This window comes from Rhinolophus sinicus, linkage group LG05, assembly GCF_036562045.2.
Source record: "Rhinolophus sinicus isolate RSC01 linkage group LG05, ASM3656204v1, whole genome shotgun sequence".
Lineage (NCBI taxonomy): Eukaryota > Metazoa > Chordata > Mammalia > Chiroptera > Rhinolophidae > Rhinolophus > Rhinolophus sinicus.
In genome coordinates this window covers 94,063,420-94,089,455 of record NC_133755.1, presented here as the reverse complement: position 1 = coordinate 94,089,455, position 26,036 = coordinate 94,063,420, and the positions used below count along the sequence as shown (strand labels likewise).

At 39.8% G+C, this 26,036-nt stretch overlaps 1 protein-coding gene across 1 annotated transcript; it reads right to left on the bottom strand.

The window, feature by feature from the left end:
* Positions 1 to 1,376: 1,376 nt before the first annotated feature.
* On the bottom strand, positions 1,377 to 25,729 carry LOC109448902 (adhesion G protein-coupled receptor F4). The gene is made up of 11 exons (XM_019734619.2): positions 25,545 to 25,729; positions 24,574 to 24,613; positions 17,353 to 17,461; positions 15,299 to 15,353; positions 12,704 to 12,855; positions 11,242 to 11,493; positions 8,770 to 10,149; positions 6,474 to 6,515; positions 6,032 to 6,091; positions 4,943 to 5,002; positions 1,377 to 2,076 (listed from the first exon to the last, which is right to left on the bottom strand). Exons 3-10 carry the CDS (start codon positions 17,437 to 17,439, stop codon positions 4,955 to 4,957), a joined length of 2,076 nt encoding a protein of 691 aa, XP_019590178.2. The 5' UTR covers positions 17,440 to 17,461; positions 24,574 to 24,613; positions 25,545 to 25,729; the 3' UTR covers positions 1,377 to 2,076; positions 4,943 to 4,954.
* Between the last annotated feature and the right edge of the window lie 307 nt (positions 25,730 to 26,036).

The window sequence follows — 26,036 nt, the reverse complement described above, 5'->3', positions numbered from 1 at the left end:
AATTCTCCACTCCCTGAGCAGATTATTACCTCTTGAAGAACTGAGTTGGGAAATCAAGCACCAAGTAAAAGCCACCCCCTTCTGTTTGTAATGCAAACTTTCAGCCACACCTCTTAATGGAATGAATGGGATGTGGAAGGGTGGAAAGAGATGATAAAATATCACCTGGCCACATGAAGCATGGGGAATGGATTTCATAGTGGGGGAATACAACCACTGAGTCACTGAGTTGTGTCCAAGATGAGAATTATCGGGAGGGAAAAAATTCCTAGGAGAAAATTTATCTTCAAGCTACACTGCTTGGGGCCAAGATATTTCTGCCTAAGGTTCATACCTAGGTGTTGGCATATTATATCCGTAGTCCCATTTATTCCATAAATTCTGTGGTTTTTATTGCCAATTTATCCTCCCATGGTGATCTTTAGAAACAAATATGTCTTTTTATTGCAGAACTGACTAAACTCAGCAGCATATTCCCCTTAATATGTACTAAAACTATGGGGAGCTTAGAGAAATATAGAAAAGAAAGGAGACTAACTGCTATTAACATAAGGACATTATTAATTTCACCTTGTTCTTGTACCAAATAAATCTACCAAACTAAAGGCAATAATTTGGCTTGGATGCTATGGAATTTCTAGATCTTGGCTTGAGAGAAATAAAAGTCATTTTTATAGTAGCAAGAGTCAGGAAGGAAAGGTGAGTCAATAAATTAACGCTCAGGCAATTTTATAAATCTTGAGGTTAGATTCATGTCTCTCACTATGGACAATTTATTTCAATTTTATGAGAGGAGCATAATTTCCAGCTGACTGGAAAATTTTATCACTTGAATAATTACTATTTGGTTTGAAACTAATCCTGATCTTTCTTCTAAACTACCAGTACTGAAAGTTATAGAAGCAGCCCTGCAAAGAGGTACATACCCGTTTGTTTGTGTTTTGTGAAAAGGGGTGAATGGCTTTTTGTGACTTCTGGTTTGATCAAATTGCTCTACCCACACCCACACAGCCATCTTCAGCCCTACTGACTGGCTTGCTATTTAAAGCTAAACTGGGGATAGAAATTTCACTAAGCATCTCTGAAAGACAGCAGTGTTGTTTGCTGAATATTTCCAGGTTCTGACCTTGGAACTACATGGTAAGATTGCATTCCTGGGCCTCCTGTGGATCTGGTCAATGAATTGAGACAGATTGATAACAGGGTTAACACCCTGGAAGGTTGTGGTACCAATGGGCACACCAATCTTGAGTGGACCCACAGATGAGCAAGTCGTGAAAGGTAAATATTTTCATTTTTATTTCTAAAATAGCAACCAGAATCTTTTATACATATAGTGGATTACACACACACACACACACACACACACACACACACTAATATCTACAAGAATATTTTTCCTGTTTCACAAGTGAGGAAACTAATGTCCTAGGAGCTAAATTAATTTTACTCAAGATCTACATACAATAAACTAAAATAATAAACACATTTAAAAAGTCCTTGTATTTTTCTTCTGTTCCCTATCTTTAGGAAACCTACCGTGACTTAACTGTCTCCAAAGTAGATTCAGAGTTTCGGACGCCATCCCACCTCCCACACCCACTTCCAACCCCACCCCTGAAACTGGATCTAACCCCTGTCCATCAAAATGCCCAGGATCCATGCAGAGCGATGGATGCCTGAACCCATGGTGCCCAGAGCAGGCCTCAGGAGGAACAGCAGACCACGTCCAGCGGGGCCTCAGCAGCCCCAGGCTTGCCAAGAGGTCATAAAATGGCTTGCAGGTTGAGTCTTAATCTTGCCCAGGTTGACCAAGAAGCTGGTTCTTGCAGGTCAAGGGTAGGTCAAAGGGTCAGTAGATCCACTTCCTTAAAGCCTAGTCACCAAATGTTATCCTCCACTTTTCCTCAGCCATCATTTCCACACTGAGAGCTGAGGTATTACTCCTGGCAGGAAGGGAAAGTCTCCCACGGAAGCATACCTGTCCCTTCTCATTCCAGCCTGCTTTCCCACCTCCTTCTCCTGGGGCTCAACTCTCGGTCCAGGACATAGAACATCCATGAGCAATGGGGAAGCCTAGGCAAAATGGTTCAAGCACTGGTTAACAGAAAACAATGGTTGGCATTTATTGATAACGTAATTGGAACCAGGCACTATTCTAAGAGTATCAACCCATTGAAACCTGAAACCATCCTGGGAGGTACGTGTATGTATTATTATTAGCCCTATTTTACAGATAAGGGAATGGAGGCACAGAGGCATGAAGCAATTTCCTCAAGGTCACACAGTAAGATGGCTATGCTCCCGGCTTTACTGATCTGTGCCCTGTGTCTTCTCCATGCTGTGCCCTCAACCGTAAACTCAGTGGTCAGTGCCTGCTTTCCCTCCTCCACAATCTAGACTTGGTCTCTAGAATGATTCTACAGCTCTGAATTTACACAGAAAACAGTGTTGCTTCTCTGGAGGTATTTATTCAATCTGCCTCGTTTTTCACGATGGAACGAAGAATTCTGTATCCTTTTAGGTGTATTTCAGGCATAAACAAATACATGGAAAAGATTTTAGGGGAACAGAACAGGTGACCCTGAAATCCCACTGGGTGCAACAGCTCTGTTTGGGTCATATTAAAGGCCCAAATACAAACAACAGAGGGCGCTGTGCAGCTGTGGCCTCATTAGAAGAATGCCATCCCCCTCCTTCCTCTGCGTCCCTGGATGGGGTCCCTCAATTAAAATCTATGCCTGAAGCAAACTGCCCATTTTTCACACCTCTGCAGTCTTTTCTTGACCCCAGGACCTCCTGACAAGTCTATTCCAATTTATTTCTAAGATCAGTCTGGCCTGAGGTCACTGGGATAGCAGGAGCTTTCTCCCACCCTCAGGGATCTCAGTTCTTTGGAAGTCCAGTTCTGAGACCTCTCTCCCCCTTTCTCAGCACTGGAATTCTGCCTACCTTCTGAGACCCCATCAGTCTTCGATTTTGTATTCTGACTTAAGGTCTGAAGTACTGCCTCTTCCCTGTGGCTTGCCCTACCCTGGGCTGAGACCTTGCCTTGCTCTTACCATATACGCCATGTCACTGAGCTGTAATTGTGCCCTAAACCCCATGGATGAGCCCCGATCTCAGTTAATAGACCTTCCTCAGGCTTCTAGCTCTCCGTTCTGAACTTGGGAGGGTGACTTAGTGTGAATTTCCTGTCCCTGTCCTTCAATGCTTGTTGGGCCCCCAATACGGTCTGTCACAGTGCCAGCTATTGTTCCTGAGCCCTCTGATACCACATGCATTCAGATGTGAAAAGCACAGCCCCAATTACTGAGAAAATTCAGTAGGTCCAGGACAACTGGAGAAGGCTGTGCTAAAAGAATGCAATCCTCAGTTCATCTCCCACCTCATAGGTTCAAAAAGAGAAGTTGGAAATTGAAGAATTATGTGGATTTCTTTGGGGAAAGTTGTTAGTGCATCCCCACCTCCTTCTTACATTTCCTCCTAATATGGGTCTAAGCCTTGTCACCTCCCCGGTTCTAGTAAGTAGTGTAGAGCCTGATCTTGGCTTCTACTGGTTTTCTCCAGCTTTTACTACAACCAACCAGGTTTGCCCACTAACTGGTTATAAGACCTCAACTGTGCTTCTCTAGAATGGCTGGATATACGATCTGTGGAAGGAAGGGCCTTCTCCAGCTGAGACAGTCTAATAAACTTCCTCACAGCTCAAATTGGGACCTTAATGGAAAGGTTAACTTTAACAGATCATCTAAACTACCTCTCAATTGGAAACTAATCAAGAAATATTATAATGATATTCCACCATAGAGGAACACTATGGGCTATGAAATGGGCAGAGGTTGAGAGGATTCACCTTTGTAAAGGTCTACTATATTCCATCTCCCCCTTTTTAAAGTTCTAATATAAAAATGTAAACCTGAGGATGATTAATTAAGGATAATATGGCGGTGTCGCCTCTGGTTTCCCAGCCCCCTACATGTGCCAGTCAATGTATATGACAGAACCCTTCTACTCTCTCTCCCTCTCTCTGGGATCATGTGCAATTGCCCACACCAGCACAACATCAGGTTTGTAGGATTTGTACCACAGGAGATCCCTTTAGGGTTCTTCCAACTCACAGTGTCTTTGGTTCCATGAGATTGTTTCAACCTTTCTCTTTGCCCCATCATTCAATATATGGGCCTTGACTCAGAAAGGAAAGAAATGTAAAAGAGAATGTACCTGCTCCCAGATAGTGTTTAAAAAATCTGAGACTCACCAATATCCATGCAGAGAGGCCATGAAACCTCTCCAAGACAAAATCCTACCAAGATGGATCATCCCAGCCAACATTCTCTTATTACCTCCTGGGTTTCTTGCTGCCATTTTGCGACTTGTTCTCCCCTTCAATGGCTGCCTAATATTTGTTTTCCCCTGATTTCACTTGTGTAGAAATGTCTCAGAGGTTGGCAGTGAGTAGACAACTAATTTGCCACAACTCCACCCACAGCCCCTTAGGAATGATTCTGGGCCCCAACTTCATTAGGTAGAGACAGGTGTTTGCTTTGTGGTTTCAATTAATTATGTCTTCCTTCTCAAGACTCAGGCTACTATACGCATCACCACTCACTGACAAGATGGAGTTAAGTATGAGTGTGGGTGTATCCTGTATCAGTGCAGGTGTGATGACAGCATCCTCTCACTGAGAGAACAGGAAAAAAAAAAGTGTGCTTAAGATTTGGTCATGTAATCTGAAATGACATAGGTTTTAAAGAAGATGTGCATATTTTCATTTATCTGTTGGGCTAAAAGATGTTCCCATTCTCTGAAAGATTTGTCTACCTATTCCTTTCCCACCTTACTCTATCATCACAGAGTAGGTAATGTCATGTTCACAAGGGACATGAGTAGTTTGTCACAACTTGCGGTTGAAAGTTCTCCTTGAGTTTTTAATACTCACGTCTTCTCATCCTCAACGATTCATTAATTTAGATCCATTGGTTGGGCTTAATGATGCATTCTAAATGCAAAAGAAAAGTAACAGTGATGTCAATAAGTAGTGGCATTGACAAATATGCACATGTATTTATATTTATATATATGCCTGCCTAGAGATAAACATGTAAAAATGAAGATACGAAGAGAAGTACCTAAACTGACAAAGCTACACAGAATTAAATTCTCATATGTCACTGAATCTACCACTGTAAGCTACATCATTGCTTTTATATTCCACTAAGAAGAAAAAAAAAATTTGCCAATTAAACCACGACATGCAATTGATTGTAAAATACATTCCAATTTCAGAAATGTTAAAAGGTGAATAAAATGCCTATTGTAGAATTGGGGAACTATGTTAAAGGTCACACTCAATACTAGCTAACATTAATGCTAACTCCTGATGTGTCCAGAAATGTTTTTGTTTGTTTTCGAGGAAATAGAAATTATTGAAAAACTGTTGGTTGAGTAAATGATTTCTTTCTAATTAATATAGCAATGATAACAATTTGAGTTGGTATCTTAAAAGACAGACAGCTCAGACAAAAGTTACCTTAGAGATCTATAAGTACAAAGATACCTCAATCCAAAGGAGTGTGGTTTACTGAAAGAGTCCTGAACGAGGAGAATGCTAATTCTCATGACTGGCTGGGTGGCTTTGGGCAAATTTCAAGTACTCTGGGCCTTGGTTTCCTTACTTGTGAAATGTATAGGGTAGACTAGAACCTCATTTCTAACTCATCTCTTATTTATGTGCACTAACATATTAAGAATTTATGAACATGGGTCTGTGCTGTCCCATCTCAATGGTCCAAATGTCAAGTTAAAATATGCTCAATGTAGAAAATCCTTTTGAGGGGTATATTACGCTCACCTTAAGCTTTAGCAGGCTACTCTAAGGTTTGTTGAATGAGAAAAGAATGAATGAAGATATGCCCTACTGATTCTCTTTGCTAACAAATCCTGAATACTAAGCTATAATATTTATCTCTGACTGATTCTGCTGAGGACACTGACCCCTCAGTATTGAGACAGAAAGGGAGAGGCTTACCTCTGCTGCCCTTGATGGCCCCTTCAGTGAACACATCTTCATCCTTAAAGCATCTCTTATCTAAAGAAGCAATGACGGTGAAGAAATGACAACATTCCCAATGCCCAGACCCATGTCCTGAAACTTTGTCATGGCAGAAGCAGCATCAGATGGCTTAGCACAGTGCGTGTGGCAAATAATAAGACTTAGATAAAAGTTGAGGTGTAGTTATAAACAAGATTTATGGTTAAGATTAAAATTGTGATTATGGTTTTAATTTTTTCACCACCTATATTCACATACAGCCTCCTGTCGACTTAATGAAGTGCAGGAAATGAGAGTGTAGTTCTTTCCTTTCCCCAATAGCTGATGCCCTGTGCCACCCCCACAAACCCAACTCCCCTGAACTATGCTTTCAGCCACATGGAAATCATCTAAAATGAGTGAAACAAATTCAAATTACCTTGTGATCCATAATGGTTCCAAACAGCAAGATGAAGAACCCCTGTGGCAAAATTCAACAGAAGCATGAGGACAGTTTTGCAGACACTATCCCAGCTATTATATTAATACCACTCTTCTATATACTTTTTAGGACTGTTATCAAACATTAGAAACGTCAGTTTCTACTGATTCAGATAAAAACACATTAAATACTTTCTTTGAGTATACCTCAAAGAAAGTATCACCATGTCTGTTCATGACAGTTATTGATATTTATTGAATGGCTACAGATGTAGGACAGAGTTTTCGACCTTATTAAATCCATTTACTTTTTTCCCAAGTATTAAGGTAGTTGTTCTTCCTTATGATGACAGTAATACATGACATGGAATCTTGTAACTCAAAGTCACAATCATGGAGGATACCTGAGAAAAATGAAAGGTATTCTAGTCTACTTTAAGTTGGAGATAAAAGTTAAGAAATAGGCAGCCAGATTCTCTGAGCTGGTAGAAAAAGATTCTGCATAAAAAAGAGTGAAAACTACAGAGAACTGTAGTCTGTTCCCATTTAAATTATTTGGTCACCTATAAAGTCACAATAATTGGAAGTCAATCTTTTTAAGTGGTGGGAGTTGAGGTGTACGAAAAATCTAGATCCTGCCATGAGAGTGGAGGGAAGCCTGGGTTTCTACAGACAGTTTCATAGTGAAGAAACAGTGAGAAGAAGACTGAAATTTTTAAATGTGAGTCACAAATGTGGTAGTATTTTTATTTCTATCAAGAAAAAAATAAGAAATGATCTGGAAAAAAAATAGAAGAAAACTTTCTGAGGTTGAATTAAGTTGTAAAGTAAAAGTAGGATGAGGTCATTAGTCACCAGAGTAACTGATGGAAATCTCCTCAGGAATTGGGGAGAAATATGAGTCCAGGAGCTTTTGATTTTAGAAAGAAAGAAAGGAAGGAAGGGAGGGAGGGAGGGAGGGAGGGAGGGAGGGAGGGAGGGAGGGAGGGAGGGAAGAAGAAGGAAGGAAGAAACTTAAGTCAAAGATTTCTCTTTAAAGCAATGAAAGAAAGTGAAATAAATGTTCTCCATAGTTAATAAAGAATTATCAATAGGATATATAGTTGATCTGAGTTGATATTTCTTTAAAGTCTGCTTTATATTTTGTATCAAATTTTTAAATAGAGTAGTAGTGACTCTAAAAGAATAGAAAAATAGTGACTAAAAGAAGTAGTGACTCTATTTAAAACTCTGTTAATAAGAATACTTTGCTGCTATATTATGCAGTTATATTTATTTCATTTCAATACTAGTTTAATTATTTTTATTTTTTTCTACAAAGAAGCAGATTATATATTTCAGTCTTTGCAGGCTACACAGTCCCTATTACAACCAACTCACCTTTCCCGTTGTAGCTCAAAAACAGCGATAGGCAAAATGTAAAAGAACGGGTATGGCTGTATTCCAATAAAACTATTTATAAAAACAGGCAGCAGACCATAGTTTGCCAACCGCTGATTAAAACCATAATTAAGAATTTCAACTTGCCAAATTTTCTATTACACATAGGTATGCAAAGCAGTCAGGCTAATGACAGTTTCCCAAATGTGCAAGATGGAACAAACCAGCTCTTAGAGAGATAATCATGCAAACCAATATGTTGAGGAAGAAAAGAAAATAGATATCATTTCAGATCCATCTCTTTATCTTACAGATGAGACGGTTGAGGACCAGAGAAAAGTGACTTTCCCCGGATCAGGTAACATGTGGCAAGATCTATTTCTATGAATAATGACCTACAGTTATATCATAAGGAATAGCAGGGAAGAGACATAAGAACTCCTGAGAGGTTAACACCCAAAGAGAATGGCAAGGGCATCTCTTCACACCATGGAAAATGACTCATTTCACTGAGTTCTCAAACTACATAAAAAAGAATAAACATTGTGCTTATTTTGAGCCATGACACATGAGTGTAGCCTCACAGCTCCCTGACCAAAGAATAGTCCTCTATAAATGAAGGTCAACTTCTTCTGACATTGAAACTTTAGGAGGGATACAGGTGGATCAGTGAGGAGGAAAGAAAGGAAATTCCTACCCAACTAAACACAACTAGATAATCAATAGGGTGAGAGACACCACCTCTAAATGCCTCTAAGATATGCAGGGAAATGGAAGGAACATTTTATGCTCTATGTTTTAAAATCATAGCCATCTTTGATTGTAGAACCAGAATCACAAATTACAAAATAATTATATTTTATAAATAAGTATTAATATTAATTAATCAAATAAGTCTCCCTCTTGGAACTTACCTGGAAAGCATTGAGCAGGGCAAAGATTATGTGGAATATCAGGGAAGTACCATCTATGAGGATGGCTATTCCAAAACCCCAGGTCAGTCCCAGCAGTGGGGTAAGGATGGCAACATTTTTGCTGATTCTCATAATTATGGCCACATCTTGAGACTTGGAACTGCCAATAGAGGGCCTCTGAGTGTTGACAGCAACAACCAAAACCACAAGAAGATTCACAGCCACAATGATCAAGGCCGGGATGGCAAATGCTAAAAGGGCTTTGGTATTGTCCCAGTTAAGCCAACAGGCATCGCGTCTCATGTAGCCTTTCTCTGGCACTGTGACAGCAACTGTGGTGACAGCTATGATCAGCGGGCACCCATAGCCAATGACAAAACCAATGGCCATCATGCGGGACTTCAGCATCCTACGAAAAACGACCAGTATCCCATAAATGATGAGCAGTGCTTTGAAGAGCATCCAGAAAAACAGAGAGAGGTAGAAAAAGTGGCTAAAAAATGTCATGGCAACACACCAGTTGTGGTCCAGGACCTTTCTGTTAAAGTTAGAGGCTACAATGAACCACACATTAGCGGCCAGAAGGGACACGGCTATGTTCACGATGCACACGTGACGCATGTAGGATATCTCAGTCACCACGACCTGGGACCACACCGTGGCTTCAATGAGCAGGCAAAGAATCAAGCTGAGGATGGAGACGCTGAGCCCAATGCAGGTGATGTAGCCCAGGATTTTGTCATCTATAGATTTGGGGGACATTAGAATGGAAAAAGACATCACCACATTGGTGTGGTTGCACCGGCATTTCACTTTGTTCGCAGTATCCAACGTTGTTTTGCACGCATTCTCATCCCACCTCCTTTTCCGGGAGTGCCAGCCAACACACTGGGCCCGGGCATTCCGGGATTTATTGATCTTCTCAAACGTGAGTAGGATTTGCTGTAATCTTTCTGGTAAAATCACCGAAAGGACCAGACCATTTACCGGCCTGAGAAGACTCTCATTTTGCAAGTGGGCTTCTCTCAGAACAGCCCCCAAGGTGGGAAAAGCTATGCTGATGGCTTGAGATGTATTTGGTGGCAGTTTCCACAGCTCATGCCTGGGAATTTCTATCATTCCTATGATATCCTCCGTTGTATTGTTCATGTTCCTGGAGAATCTGAAACTCTTCTCTGAGGTATTGTGGTGAATGGGAAATGCTTTTGTCTGAATAAACAGTTCATGCACAATGTTCTCAGATTCATTGCCAATGTGGAGTTGCCTAGCGAACAAATTCACTGACTGCAGCAAATCCGAGCTGGCATTCACGTCAGGAATAAAAGCCCAATTGGAAATGGTTGCTGTGTCCAAGATGTGGTTGGCCACTTCGCCATAGCTCTACAATGGAGAAAAGTGGATATTATATGAAGGAGCTACACAGTATTGCACAAAGTCAATTTCTACAGTCTGAAATTTCTGAATCCAATGGTCTGATCTTATTTGACATATTTCCCTTTATATGGACTGTTTCTTGGAATTTCATACTAGGAAGCCTGAAGCACAGGAAGAAAAGCAAAAGAATGTTAAAAATAAAATAAATTGAAAATAAAATGAATCACAAATAAAGTGTATCTGCTTTATTATGTGTCCTGCATTTCCAAACTGCAGTCTGTATAACCCAAGTTTCCATGAGATATAAATGATTGTTTAATATAGAGCATTGGGGGCAGATTCTATGGGAACCTAAGTTTGAGAAATACTGCATACCATATCCCTATATCCCCCACACTTACAAAGAGTGCCGAAGTTCATGAACACATTAAAAGCTCTAAAAAGTGCTGCCATAAGGAAACCTGCTTAATGTTAACTCAGAGTCCCTACATCTGCTGTGCTATGATCTCCTGATTAAAAATGGAAACTCTATTAACATTTCTCAGAACAATTATGTTCCACAGAATGAAAATTTGGAAACACTAGAGTACACATAATCTTGCTCACTGCCATCACTCTGTGATATGTTCTTGAATATACCCGGAGTGCCAAAAAAATGTATACAAGTGGATACTTTGGTCAATGTTGCTCAAGCAGTAGTTTGCCATAATCAGAAGTGTCTGGACGCTGATGGGAACCACTTTGAGCACCTCTTGTAATTTGCAGAAGTCAAAGGTGACTTGTATTCATCTTCTGTTATTGGTATATATTAAGTATTACGATTTTAATACAGTTTTCCTTTCTTAAAATGTGTATACATTTTTTTGGAAACCTCCGTATTAAGTATGCACAAAAATATGTATAAAAACATTCTAAGTTCTTGACAACTTCCATAAACTAGAATGAATCAATATGCAAAATAGAAATGAAATGCCTATTATTTTGCTATGATCACTGTGGTGGTTGCAATTCTTTCAAAGTACCTTTGAAACTGTTGAAGTGCAGGATTTTGGAAAAAAAATTGTCAGCTTTTTAATGGCACTAACAAAGAATACCTACCTTCATTTTCTCTCGGGTAACATTATCAGACAAGTCTTTAGAAATATTTTTTAATAACTCCACTATAAATGCAATATTTCCAGATGTGGCTTCTGAGGATTTCACAGCGTCAACGATACAAGCATAGTCCAGGGGACAGTTCATGAGGATTCCTTGTGCTACACTCTGGACAGGCTCTGGAGCTCGAAAGTCAACAATGGGCAGAGGTATAGATGGTGCTGCGATGGAAAGGCGTGATACACTACTTAAGTCCTGTTTAAAAAAAAAAAAAATGTTGTTTTATTCCAAAGTGATTAAGCATCTAATGTGTCAGACTGAAGGCGCTAAAGGTACAAATAATCCACCTGGGGAAAACAGACAGAGAAGTAAATGGTCTTAAAAAGTTGTTTAGATGCTGAGAAGTACTGAGAGGGTAAGGTGGGTCACAAATAGGCAGGAGATTCTATCAAAATTCAAGAGGATATGACTTTTCCTATTGGAATTGGCTTTCAGGACCGTGATTTTTAACTCAAGGATTATAACAAGACAGTTTTCTCCAGAGACGTGGAGAAATTCTAGAAACAACATTTATTTAATTATTTTAAGGTTTTGGGTTTTTTTTAAGAGGAGCCACATGGAATCTCAGTGGGAGGATGAGGATTGGACGTTGGCAGGTCAAACCTGCCAGAAGACACAAAGGAACTGCAATTGCAAAACGTTAAGATTTCACTAATTAGAAGAAATGGTGTGCTCATTTCTTCACACTTTTACCTAGAGTCTCCCAGAATGTGACTTTGGATAAGTCAAAGCAATAATTTACTTCATTTATCTCACTTTTGAATACCTCTAGTGGGCAAGGACCTCTACCTATACTAAGTGACAAAGACTCCATGGCAATACCTTTAAAAACACACTGTTAAACTGTGAGGAAATGCAGAGATCCATGTGCTACAGGTTTGGAGAGAAGATAGATGGAAATGGTGGTTCAGTGAAAGGACATAATATAGGATATTTTACTTCTAACTGAGATTCGTTGTAGTCATTGAATTTCTATTCTCTCTGGGTCATACATTTCTCCTCACTTCTGGTCAAATGATTGAAAGTATTAGAAAAAGATATCAAAATGAATTTGATTCTAGGCACATTTAGTTGATTAACGGATTAGCACAAGAGGTACTCAAATCCATCTTTAGAGACAAAATTTTAACCTCCAAGCATTTACAATTGTGTAAATGAGTTTCAGATCGTTTTCTGAGAAAAGATTCTGAGAGGGACAAATAGAGAGAGGCAGAGAGGGGAGAGAGGAGAGTACCTTAGAGTTTAGGTAAGGGAGGAAGGAGAAGAGACAAATTGAACCAACTCTGTAGATTTTCCTAAATCCAGATCTGAGACTTATTGTCATGCTGAACAGGACACATCAAAAATGTCTGCATCATGTCCTGGGGGATTGACTCATTTAGCCAATAACATGCAAGTTAATCACCTTAAAGAGCATTCCCACAGAAAGACTAGTACATGTTTCGGTTGATTTTTGCCACTTGTTTTGATGACATGTAAATCCTATTTCTCCACGAAAGTGCTGAGCACAGGGCTGGCTGCAGTTGGAAGGAGTGATGCAGGGTCCATGGCATTTCTCTGAAAGGGAAAAGAGAAAGAGAAAGAAAGAAAGAATCCAAGTTAGCACTTCCACACTCTGGTTGGGGCATCAAATTCATTCTGGAGATTTGGGGTTGCTTCCACAGGAGGTAACATTGCCCTCAGCAACAAGTAAAACTGGCCAGGCAGACTGTAAAGCCGATGTCTAGGCAGAATGACCAGCATGTGGAAGGAGGGATCACACATCATTCATAAAGGCTAGTTCAGAGCATCTGAGGGGAGAGCGGCAAGGGATGAGGAGGAGGAAAGCAGCGGTTAGGTCATGCGTGCTAACATGGGGGTTACCAGAAAACACGATTGCATTTGTTTTTGAAAAATAATTAACAATAGCATAGAGCAGGAATCTGTAAACTTTTCTGTACAGGACCCAGTGGATATCAAAAAAAATACAGGAAGTTCAGTTAAATGTTCATTTTATTTTCTGGTACAGTCGATTCTCATTATTGGCAGTAGTTATTTTCTATGAAGTCGCCACCACAAACACTGAATGAGCAAATACTGAACCATCATTCCTAAGGGAAATACAAGGTTAGGTTCCTGGAAGCTTGCGCTCACAGCATTTTCATTAACAGGTCAACATCCATGTACATATTTGTTTTATGTGTGCTTCTACTCAAAGACACCTTATACGATATATATTGTTGATTTATTAATATTGAACAGGCAATGGTGCTATAACTCATGATAGCCTCTAAAGAAAGCTTATCTAACATATGTATTTTTCTCCATAAGGTACATCATAGCTTTGTTAGGAACACAAGACAGCACTTCAGCACTAGAGTTGAGGGCCATGTTAAACAGCAAAATCACCAACAAAAAGCACACAGAAACCAAAACACGTGGCACTGCAGAAAGAACGCGTGTGAACAGTAGGAGAGATGGAACAAGAAAGCAGAGCACCACCTACTTCAGCCTCAGTGGGAAACATACATGTGCCTTGACTGACTCCATTTTTTGCTATTCTGCATATGTCTGTGAATGATTGAGAAAGCGCTGTGAGTGTTGATGTGGAGATTACAGATACATTTCAATGAGTAGGAGAATTTGCAAATACAGAGTCCACAAACAATGAGGATTTACTGAAGATGTTCAGATCGACAACAAATAATGTTTTAGGGTATGTACGGTCCATGCATTATTATTCATTGTTTTACTGAAATTTAAATTTAACTAGGCATCCTATATGTTTATTTGCTAAATATTGCAACACTAGTCAAAGAGTAAATATTTTCAACACTGTGGGCCACACGGTCTCTGTCCCAGCTACTCAACTCTGCCTCTGTCGCATGAAAACAATCAAAGACAATATGTAAATCAATGGGCATGGCTCGATTCCAAAAAAACTTTATTTCCAAGAACTGGTGGCAAGCCTGATTTGACCCGTGGGTAGAGTGGATTAACTTGAGGCAGGGAACCCAGGAATGGAGCTGTTGAAGTATTCCTGAGAAGAATTGCCCTAGGGTACTGGCAAAGACTGGAAAGACGTAAATGGTGCTGAGAGCTATTAAGGGGTCAAAATCAACAAGACATGGTGACCAATTGGTTGTGAGTCAAGGAATGCACCCATATTTATGACATGGACAGCTCAGTGGATGAGTCCATTCACAGGGAAAGGAAACAAGTTGCTTTGCATCTTGTTTGCCATTTACCCAATGCATCAATTTAGCAAGTTGTTTAAGCGAGCGTGATTCTCAATTGCTTCATCCGTAAAATGTGTAGGTGATGCCATTGTGTTGTTACAAACATTGAATGAGACAGCATTTTGTGCAGCACTGAGATCATAAATGCTCAATAAAAGTTAGCTCTCTTTCTCTCCACTTTCCTTTCTCAATTCCACACCTGTGTAGAGATTTATGTGTCACCAAAAAATATACTTGACTGTGCAGAATCCAGTTATTCTTACTATTTGGGTGAGAACCACATGATTTCATTATCTTACTACTAATGATTACATTAGTAGTTTTCTCCTTCTCAAGAGTGACCAGTCTGGCCAACACAAATCCTTTCTGGCAGCAATTCAGTCAACTTCTCAGTACCAAAGAGTTATGTACATTTGGGTGTTTGTTACATCAAACACCCAAAATATGTTTGAATGAAGGAATGAATGAATCCTGTTCTCTTCCCCCTTCTGCCTCTTGTTCACTCATTAATTTGAAATTTCCTTTTTGGGTTTTAAAATGAACACTAATCTATTATTCTAGAACACATGTGAATATTTTCCAACTTGCTTCTCGACTCTGCCATAGATAATAGTATAAGTGTAAAAAAAAAAATCTATCAATACTGGTAAGCATTGAGAACTTATTAGAGATCATTATTCTATTTGAAACCTTGTGGTCTGGGGACATGCTTGCCATATCAATGCCCTTCCTTTATTCTACCCAGTCTTCAAATGGAAGAAGACTGTCCTATAACCACATACCTTGTATTCTTTCAGGCTTGGGTTTCCCTTGAGGTCGTTGAAGTTTAGCTCCATCCTGTAAAACATAAATTCCCAAAGGTACTCTTTACTGTGGGACTCTCCTCTCTCATCTCAACTTAGAGGCTCCATGTAGGCATGAAGAAAAAATGTGTTCAGGACCAGGAAGAAAATGCAGCAGGTCCATGGGCTGACATTGCAAGAACTTGCTGAAGGAAACGTGGATGGGGGCATGGATGGAGAGCACAGTGCCCTCCAATGAACCTTGACAGTGGTCACTAAGCTCTGAAGGTCAGCTTAGTGTATTGGGTGCATCTTTGGGGAAGTTTAAGTATCCAGGGCGAACACAGAGATGACAATTACAGAACTAAGCTGTTCTCTGCCTGTATTAACTGTACCTGTGAAATGGAGTTAATATGGTCTGCCAGATACCATATAACCTCATAAAGAAAGGAATGCGCAGATACTAGGAATAAGCATTAGGTTGCAATAATAGATTCACAAACTCCTTTATAACTATAAAGGACTGTAAAGATTATCTAAAAGAAAAAAAAACCCTTCATGTTATAGATAAGGAAATTAAGGCTCGGAGAAGTGAAGCAACTTGTGCAACTAATGAGAATCAAAGTTAAGGTCTGAACCTAAATTGCTTAACTGCCAAGCGAGTAGTCATAGGCCACTTAACAACATTTCAGTCAACAAGGACCACATACCAGGTGTGGTCAAACAATACAGTGAATGCTTAAATTTAAAAAAAAATTACAGTAAATGACACACTGCCATTTTATTCCCCCTTAAAATACTCCCCTCACTTCGAACACACTTATGCCATCGTTCTTGCCACTTTCTGAAGCAGTTCTGAAGTCCTCTTTCGTGAGTGTCTTTAGTTATGCTGTCGTGGCTGCCTCGATGTCCTGAATCATTTTGACTTTGGGGAAAAGCCAGAAGTCGCATGGTGCCAGATCCAATGAATAAGGTGGATGAGGACACACTGTAATGTTTTTATTTGACAGAAATTGCTGTACCAGAAGCCATGTGTGACACGGAGCATTGTCATGATGGAGGATGATTGACGGCACACTTTAAAACACACCTTCTCTCAACTGTAGCACACACCGGACTGACTGCACTGAACAAGCTGAAACTTGTCACACAGTTACTAAGGTTCAAGGCACCGCTTCCCATATTGAAGATCCCTGCCTTTCCGTTGGATGGCACCCCGTGCAGCATTCAGCGAATTTTGTGATCGCAACAAGCCTCTGTGTCACGCATCACTTCTGGTATGGCAATTCTGTCCAATGAAAACATTATGCTGTGTCCTCATCTACTTTACCACTGAATCTGATACCGTGACTTCTGGCTCTTCCCCAAAGTCTAAATGACCTTGAAAGATAAACGTTTTGAGTCAACTCATAACATCAAGGCAGCCATGACAGTGCAACTAAAGACACTCAGGAAAGAGGACTTCCAGAACTGCTTCAGAAAGTGGCCAGAATGTGGGATAAGTGTAATTGAAATGAGGAGGAGTATTTTGAGGGGGATTAATGGCAATGTGTCTTTTACTATAATATTTTTTTTTTATTTAAACATTCATCGTATTGTTTGATCACACCTCGTATACAATGATGGCACACCATATAGTCTAGGTGTGTGGTGGACTACACCATGTAGGTTGGTGTAAATGCTCTCTGTGATGTTTGCATAATGACAAAATCATCTAACGATGCATGTCTCCAAATGTATCCCCGTCATTAAGTGGCTCATGGCTCTACTTCCTCTTCTCAACAGCTGCCTCTCTACATTCTCTGTGGCTTACAAAGTGAGTTTTCTACCATGTGGTTATTGCACCATGTTACACCTTGCAACTATCCTGTTGCAAGTCTCAGCCACCTCTCAACTTTTCCTTGTTCCTGTCTTTAGAAAACTACTATCAACAAGAGTGAAACTGTAGTCATTTGAAAATTTCTTTAAAATGACATGTTATTTGTCATAAATCTAGCCAGCTAGGAGAACTGTTGGCTTTCTCATAAGGTCACATAAGAATGGATCAAACTTACTTTTGTGTGGATCTTAGATCTACCGTGAGAACAGTCTGTGGCCAGAAATAACATTAAACAGCAAATCGTGGTTGCCCGGGACTTCATTTTCGCACATTAGGATCTTCACCTGCAACAGAGAATGAAAGTGGATCCAACTGAAGGTGATACCTTGTTTCCCTGAAATTAAGACCAGGTCTTATATTAATTTTTGCTCCAAAAGACACATTAGGGTGTATTTTCAGGGGATGTCTTATTTTTTCATGTACAGCAATCTACATTTATTCAAATACAATCATCTTCTTCTGGAACATCATCATAACATACTAAATGCATCCATCTGACTGACAGTCTTCACTGGGGCTTATTTTCGGGGCAGGTCTTACTTTTGGGGAAACACGGTAAATAGTGCAGAACTAACACAATACTTAACAGACTAACAAACCACTTAATGACTCCACTGGGTACTGAGATAGTCATACCAAATAACCTACCCCAGGAAAGGACACCAACATCTATATTCAAGACAGCTAAAATGTAAAACAAGGAAAGACTATCTATCAACTGTTGCCCCTTCTACAAACAGTAGACAAGAATGATGGAAGCACCGGGAAAGATGTATGTTCACCAAAGCTTCATTTCTTATTTAATCCATTAGTTTTTTTAGTAGTAAGTAACATTTATCAAGTGCTTCTATTTGTTCTAAACCTTTTTTTTTTCTTTTGCTTTAGACTCATTTAATCATATGATACAAGATCCTATTTTATCAATGGAGAAACTGAGGTATAATGACCTGAGCAACTATGAGCCAAGGTCACTCAGGTGAAAAATGGTGGAGCCAAGAGTTCAACCCACGTGGTCCAAATAGAGAGGAATCCTTAATCTCTGTAGCAGAGTCTCTCTGTGATGACACTATTAACATTTGGGGCTGGATAATTCTTTGTTGTTGAGGGATGTGCTATGAATTGCATGTTATTTAGCAACATCCCTGGCCTCTGCCCACTGGTTGCCAGGAGCAGTGCCCTCTCCAGTTGTGACAGCTAAAAACATCTCCAGATAATGTCAGTTGCACCCTAGGGGAGAAAATTGCCCCCGTTGAGCACCAGTCCTATAGTGGAGTCAAGTAACTTAAAATGAAATGAATATACATTAGTGTCTGCTACTGGACAAGCACTAAGACTCCCTTTAATAGATGGATAAACTACTGCTACAGAAAAACTATAGGCGCTGGAAGTATCTCTCTTTTTTTTTCTTCTTTTTTTTTTTTTTTGCCACATTTCTGTTTCTTGATGGTTTCACCTTTCAAAGCTAAATATCAAAGAAAGTATCTTTACAACAGTTGAAATTCATCAACATCATCACTATCATTCATCATCATCACACATTTCTTATAGGATCGTGGTAATTAAGACCCCTTACTGGAAAGAAAGTTCTTTAGAATGATTTTCCAGGTAGTACAGATGCAACAAAATGAAAATATCATGAATTTTAGAATCAACAAGAGTTAAGACTCTTGTCTCTGTTATTGGTGAACTATTTGACCCTTACTGAGCCTATTTTCTCAACAATGTCATAAAATGTAGGACGATTGTTTATTTTCCCAACCAACATTTATCAAGTGCTTCCTGTTTGCCAGGAACTGTATCAGATGCTGGGGCTACAGAAGTAAAAGATACTGTCCTTTCCATAAAGGGTGTCCACTGCGGAACACAGACAAATTAAACCAATATTGAGAAGAGAGATTATCCACATGCTGTACCTACTGAATAAAACCAGGCAGACACCTAGACTTCAGCAAACATAAATTCCCTTATGATTGAATGGAGATGAACTAACTCTGATCTATCTAGGCTCAGAAGGCAATCTGTGGCCAGGGAGCAGACAAAACTCTTTGAACTGGGGTCCAACTTATTCTGGATCAAGTCAAAGCTAAGATGGACTTTTATGACTCCAGTGAGCCTTCAGCTGAGATGACGATGCACAGACACTTCCAGGAAGGTTTCCAAATTTTCTTTGAGTTTAAAATTGTGTTTGAGTTTCTAACCACTGAACAGGGGGAAAGTATTTTGATTTATACCACCATCTTGTAGAGCAAGTCTGAGCAGGGGAAAGTGAACATGGAAGAATGACAGGCAAAGTGTAGTAATAGATTTGCATAGGTGTTGTTGAGATATGCATGCAGAATTCATTATCCTACAGTGTGTGCAGAAAGAAGTTCTCATGTATTCAGCAAGTTGGTAGATGGGTACACTAAGCAATTTGCAATGTTAATATTGTTTAGATAAATTTTTAACTGATGATTACAAAAGGAAATACCAGAAGAACCAGTATAGGTTGTCTTAAATGTATCCATGTGTTTCACTTATATACCAGTGGCTTTCAAACATTTTTGACCACGACACAATAAGAAACAGATCTTACGTTGTGACTCAGTATGTATAGACAAATATATATATGTACATAGGTGGGTATCCCTATGTAAACTGAAAAAATATGTAAGTTATATATTTTTAAAATTTTTTGTAAAAAATACTTATCAAGACATTCAGATATGCCCATGATTTTTATCTTGTATTCCACTCTATTCTATCTGGCAGTGCCTCAAAAATTGGTTGCCACCCACTAAACTGAATTCACAAAACTAAATTGAATTCACAACTGTCAAATGGATTGTAACCTGCAATTTGGAAAACAGAATTGTAGACTATAAGATTCATTATCAAGTTGAAAATTGTTCACTTTTCCCACTGAAGTGGTCATTTTGATCTTTTCTTTTTATTACTCTTCTCAATTCTATTGAAATCTCTTTGCCCACCTACCTGTATCAGGGAGAAAAGATACGTACATTCAGGACCAAATAATAGGACTGATGCTGAGGATAAACGCAATTCTCCTCGACCTGGAGAACATGGTTTGAAATGCACAGTTAAATGGATGAAGGTGAGCCAAAGGCAGGCATTTATAAATAATAATGCCTGCTCTCTAAGGCATCAGAGTAGGACCACTTTTACTCTCTATGTTTTCAGTATAGCCCTCTCTAAGTCCACAGATCCTGAAAGTGTTCAAGGAGTAAAGGGTCAATAATAATGGCATTTTCTGTAGATCATTATGCTTTTTGTGGAACATTATAGAATAATGATATATTTCATGTGCTAATATAAACTTAAAAAAAATTTTACTAGCAGAAATATATATGCAATATAAAACCATAAACATAATCATAAAAAACACAAACTTTGAACTGCGTACAATTGGCTGTTTGGTAGGTTTCGGTTAATTTGCTACTTGATCATTCATGTTATTACAGTCTGCTGTATATAACCCGCATACCATTTGGTATGATAATTACATAGTAAATTTCCTTCAGTTACTATAAATGTGTGGATGTGGGGGTGTGGGGGGTGGTGAACAATGTTACCCAAGAGGAGTTACATTTTTATTTTTGCCCAGTTTGATTGGCAGGCAGGGGTCAGATGGATTATGTTTTCAAATTAACCCCAATTGGGTTATGTCTCTTCTTACAAGAGAGAGTTGAATGGAAGCCCTCCCGTCAGAATCAGACGTTGGCTGAGGCCAAAAGCCAGAATGCTCTGCAGAGCAGACAAGGAGCAGAGCTTAAGGGCTGTGAGAATGGAAAATTTTTAAAAAACAACAAAAAGAAGCATTGCCAGCCTAATTCCTAATCAGAGGTTGCTATTTTACAGAACACAATGGAGGAAGCCCACTTTCTTAGAGTTATCATTGATAAAGTCTTAATAATTAAAGTGAATTTTGAATTTTGTATAATTCCAAACTGAAAAATATCTGCAAATACAACGAAAGTACCAACACCTAGCACATGTCTGCAAGTAGTAAGTTATCTCTTGAAAGAATGAGGAAAAGAAAAGAACAAGTGCACGAAATCCAAAAATATTAAGTTAAATGTGACAAGAAGAGTGTGGATTGTCCAGAAGACTATCAGCAAAACATGGACAGATCCGTCAGAAGAAACTTTCCAGTGTGAACCTAACCAAGGCCAACTCTTCTGGCTATTTCCTAGTGAAGAGTGGCTGGAGTCAATTCCAGATCCTTTCCTACATGGAGAATCCAGAGTTATTCTATGTACATTATGCTTAAGTTATCTTTATACCATTTATAGACTTCTGGTTCTATAGTATGTTCAATTTATCAAAAAATTGTGTCTTCGTTAAATCTCTAGTTCCATAAATCCCTTGGGTTTGATGGCAGGCAAACACTGATGGGAAGAACTGTCACTGGCTAATTAAATCAAGATCCTAGGGTCTCACATTCTTATGGACCCCAAATGTACATCTATAAAATAAATGTTGAACATTAAAAATCAATCAGTCAAGATCCTAGTACACAGTGGGGGTGGGATCAAAACAGGAAGCAATAATCCTGACAGAATAGTGTTGTAACATGCATATTCATACCTGGGATTGACACATGCAGAGGGGACCAAAAAAATGTATACACATTTTAAGAAAGGAAAACTATATTAAAATTTAATACTCAATATATACCAAAAACAAAAGATGAATACAAGTCACGTTTGACTTCTGCAATTACAAGAGGTGCTCAAAGTGGTTCCCATCAGTGTCCAGACACTTCTGGTTATGGTAAACCACTGCTTGAGCAACGTTGACCAAAGTGTCCACCTGCATACATTTTTGGCACCCCCAGTATTATCCACCACTTGTTTACCAACAGTTTGTAGCAGGCACCAAAGTTAAAGAAATAAAAGATGAAAGAAAACCTTAACACGGAGAACATTGGTACACACCAACTTAAATGTTCCATGAATTCAGAAAGTCTGCCTGCTCTGCTTTTAGTAGGAAACCAATATAGAGTTCGGTGTCTATTGTACCTGGGCAAGGTATTGTGTCCTGAAGTGTGTGTCTGTGAAGCACTGATCTCACAAAAGACCAAGGGTTCCGTGGTCAGATCAGTTTGGGAAACAATGTGTACCAGCACCACCAGCACCACCACTCCCCCCACACACACACACACAGCAAAGGTTCTGAGAATTCTCCCAATAAAAAGACAGCGTCACCCAGGTTTTACCAAATGTACTTGATCCCCAAGAGTGCTATGGGGTTTGTCTTTCTCTATTTGACTTATTGCACTTAGCATAATGTCTAACTATTACATTGTTTTGTACATCTGAAACTAATAAAAGAAAATTTAAATTAAAAAAAGCTAAAAAGAGTGCTATGGGGGAATTTAAGGCTGCTGCTCGAGGACAAGATGTCACCTTGGAGTGTAACACATTAACCTATCCAGACTCAGACACCGGGTGCATTGATGGGGCACCGACCACATGCCAGTCCCTGTGCCAATCCCCTCATAGGAGCTCCTTTAAGTTACTCCCACTGTGACCCAAGTAGCCCATCAGAGAGGAATAGCCCTGGCTTTAGTGAATCCTGGAAGGAAGCAGCAATGGACAGGTAATCTTTATTCTGTGCAATGAGTCAGAAATCTTCTGCAACATAACGCTCAGGAACAGGTGGGATGGAGATCAGAAGTTTGGGACCATCACAAGGGAAGGAAAGACAGACTCACACATGGAGAATAAAAAAGACGAAGAGAAAACATGATTCCAAAGAACTCCTGCCTGAGATTATCCGTGGTTATTTGGTAAACAAAGAGTTATCTGACATTTACAAAGACACTCCCTCTGGTTTCTACATTGGTCACTCAATAAAGGAAACTCCATATCTTGTTCTCAAAGTGTTTGAAAGATGACATTTCAGAGATAAAAGCAACAAGCAACTTGGAACGGCAGCTTCTCAGGACGTATAAAAGCAGTACCCCAAATTCCTCCTCCCTCCTTCCGTAACCTGCCCTTCTCTGTGCGTCATTATATAAAAAACTGTGATTCCCCACTACCATCCATTTGTTTTCCACTTGGTAGTAAACAGCATTCTCTCTGAATGGAAGCCAGGCTCTCTGTTCTAACAGAGAGAAAACAGCATTGGCTGGCCTCAGAGGCTTCAAGGAAAATGTAACTAGACCTGAAAGAAGTGTATTTCAGGAGCTACATCTCAGAGAATTCTCAGCAGTGGGAGCCTCCCATAAGACTTGGCACTTTAGCCCCAGAGCCTGAGAGAAATTAGGCTGCACCTAGAATAGGAAAAAAAACCAGGTTACCATTAGTAAGGAGGTGAACACGGAGGGACGTTTTCCTGCCTCCAGCACCCAGTAGAGCATAAGACGCATAAGAGATACTTCATACACATTTGTGGATAAACAAATGAATGAGTGAATGACCCCTGCCAAGAATAATGCCAACTTCTAAAGTTTTTGTTTTAAAAACCACAAGACCCCTTTTCTATCTCAGAGGGGCAGGGGAGGTTATTTGCAACGCTAGATAATTTTGGAACATGGTAATTTGAGCAGCACTGCTCTCGGCATCCCATGGTTCTGATTTTTATTGTACTACCTAGAGCCTTATGTGAAAAAGGATCGTAAGGTCACCTCTAAGTTCAGCAAGAAAAAATGTGATGCCAAGATTAGTGATGTCTGCCACAGGCATGGCAGTGCCAGCATCTCTTATTTATCCCACCTTCCTTGTACTGAGAGCTGAGTTTCTGAATGAGTTGAAATTCAGAAGTACAATCAGTTGGTGTGGGTCCGGGAGCTTGTTTCTGATGGAGGTGTAGGCGATGACTCACACAGACTGAGGCACTCCCCACCTGTCTGAACATGCTGAGTGAGAGCTGGCATCAGGACTCACAAAGAAAATAAGAAAATGTACAGCCTGGGAACTGCCACTGCAGTCAGGGAGGAAGGAATATGTCGAAAGGTGTGATCTCTCAAAACCCTTCATGCAAAACACCCTAAGGTGACCTGGATGTGAATGTCTATACACTAAGTGGACACTTGCCCAAAGTGTTTCTCTCCATTGAACTTCACTCCAAGGTGAGAGGGAGAGGGTATTCTTACTTATTTGCTAACCTTCTAAGTCACAAATCACCTCATACTCCTTGGCCAATCCCACTGATGGGAAGGACCAGTTCTGAAAGGTTAACGGGAGGGTGAGGAACTTAGAGTTAGGTGACCCACATTTTGGGGGGAGGTGTATGTGTGTATATGTTTTGCTCCCCTCAGCCTAATTTCATCACTGTAGGCTCCATCTACTCCACTCATGTAATTAGAACCCTGATTATATAGTCAGACAGCTAAAGAAGTTGTTTGTGCGTTTCTTGGCCTCAATAACAGAATATATGCAGTCACTCTTACCAGTTCTCCCTTGCCATGGATGAGCTGTTTCGTTAAGAGCCTTGGGGGAAAGAAAGATATAAAAGATCTGTTAGAATCAGAAACATCTCATCCTCATATATTTTACGTGGCTTCCCGCCAATCTCTTTGTAGCTCGTAACTTTAGAGAATTGCAGGCTGGATTCAAACTCTGATAAGTTTGAAGAATCACATTTTAGAGTTGGAAGGCATTCAAGACCTCACCAACTATTTTGATATATATATGATTTTAAAGAAATTGATATACCAGGCAATTGCTCAGCTCCATGAACAAGCCTCACTGGAGTGCTAACGCTAAAAAAAAAAAAAAAAAAAAAAAAAAAAAAAAATCCCACCTCACAATGCAACATTTTTGCACTCCCACAGTTGTCCTCAGAGTATAGGAAATATAAACGATTAAATGCTATAGTTTGGGCCATGCAAAACAAGGGGACACGCCTTTGCAAAAAAGTTTTAGCAACTTCTAACTGGAGAAAATGTTTCCCTGTAAGTTGATATAAAGACAGCTTTGTCTGCCCCACTAAAAGAAGAAACTGTTAACAACTGCTTTATAAAACAAAAAACAAACAAACAAACAAAAATCATCTAGCTTTACATCCAGCCTAAAGGAAGGGAATTGAACGCTACTTTGCTCATCCAATTTATCAAGCAAGGGGACAATCAGAGAACAGAGAGTCTAATTGCCTGATAAGGTGCTTTGCATTTTCATTCCTAAGAGTGAGCAATTAGAGACTGACAAACGACTTTTTAAGGAAAAACAAATGTAAAGGAGACAGGAAATACTCCAACCTTCAGCTAGCCAATTTCTAAGTAAAGTTAAGAAAGCTGCCTACATAATCAAGCATTCCAGAAAATACCACCATCCATCACACATTTTCTCCATTCTGGAATACACGCAAAACAATCCTGTCTCCAGCAGGAAAAAAAGGTGTTGGTGTGGCATGTGTACTCACAGCATCCAGGAGCTCTCCAGCCTGGCAGGAAGGTTGGCGCTGAGCTTCCCACTGCTGTACCCCACATCACGTGTACTTGCCCTGGCACCTCCCACGGTCCCCCTTCAGAGGCTATGATCCTTCTCCATTTTTTGAAAGGGACAGCCAAGCGGCCCCGGTGCAAACCAGCCCTCTGCTGTGAGAGGCCAACCTGAGAACTATAAAACTGTCCAGCGTTTCAAGGCTTGTGTAAGTCTGTGATTCATTCGACAATGGGTCCGTCAAGCACACCTAAGAGAAATTACAGGTTTCTCTTGTCTGAAGCATCTCCAGTAAAATGAGTCATCTGTTTGTCCTTTAGTTTCTCATCTGTATCTCAGATGATCGCATGAGTTCTTGTGTTATGTCTCCTGCACTGGTGCGATTGGAACCCGGGGGATAAAAATGCAAACTTGTGCCAACTGTTGTCGATAATTTTAAAAGGCTCTCATGTTTTTGCCTGTACTGATGTTG

Bases quoted from the DNA above. Each gene is read 5' to 3' on its own strand.
- LOC109448902 (XM_019734619.2), bottom strand. From the start codon at position 17,439: ATGAAGTCCCGGGCAACCACGATTTGCTGTTTAATGTTATTTCTGGCC. The intron at 15,354-17,352 runs GTAAGTTTGATC...TATGTTTTACAG, and splicing joins GATCTAAGATCCACACAAAA to GATGGAGCTAAACTTCAACG. The intron at 6,092-6,473 runs GTAATTTGAATT...TTGCTTCTTTAG, and splicing joins GAACCATTATGGATCACAAG to ATAAGAGATGCTTTAAGGAT.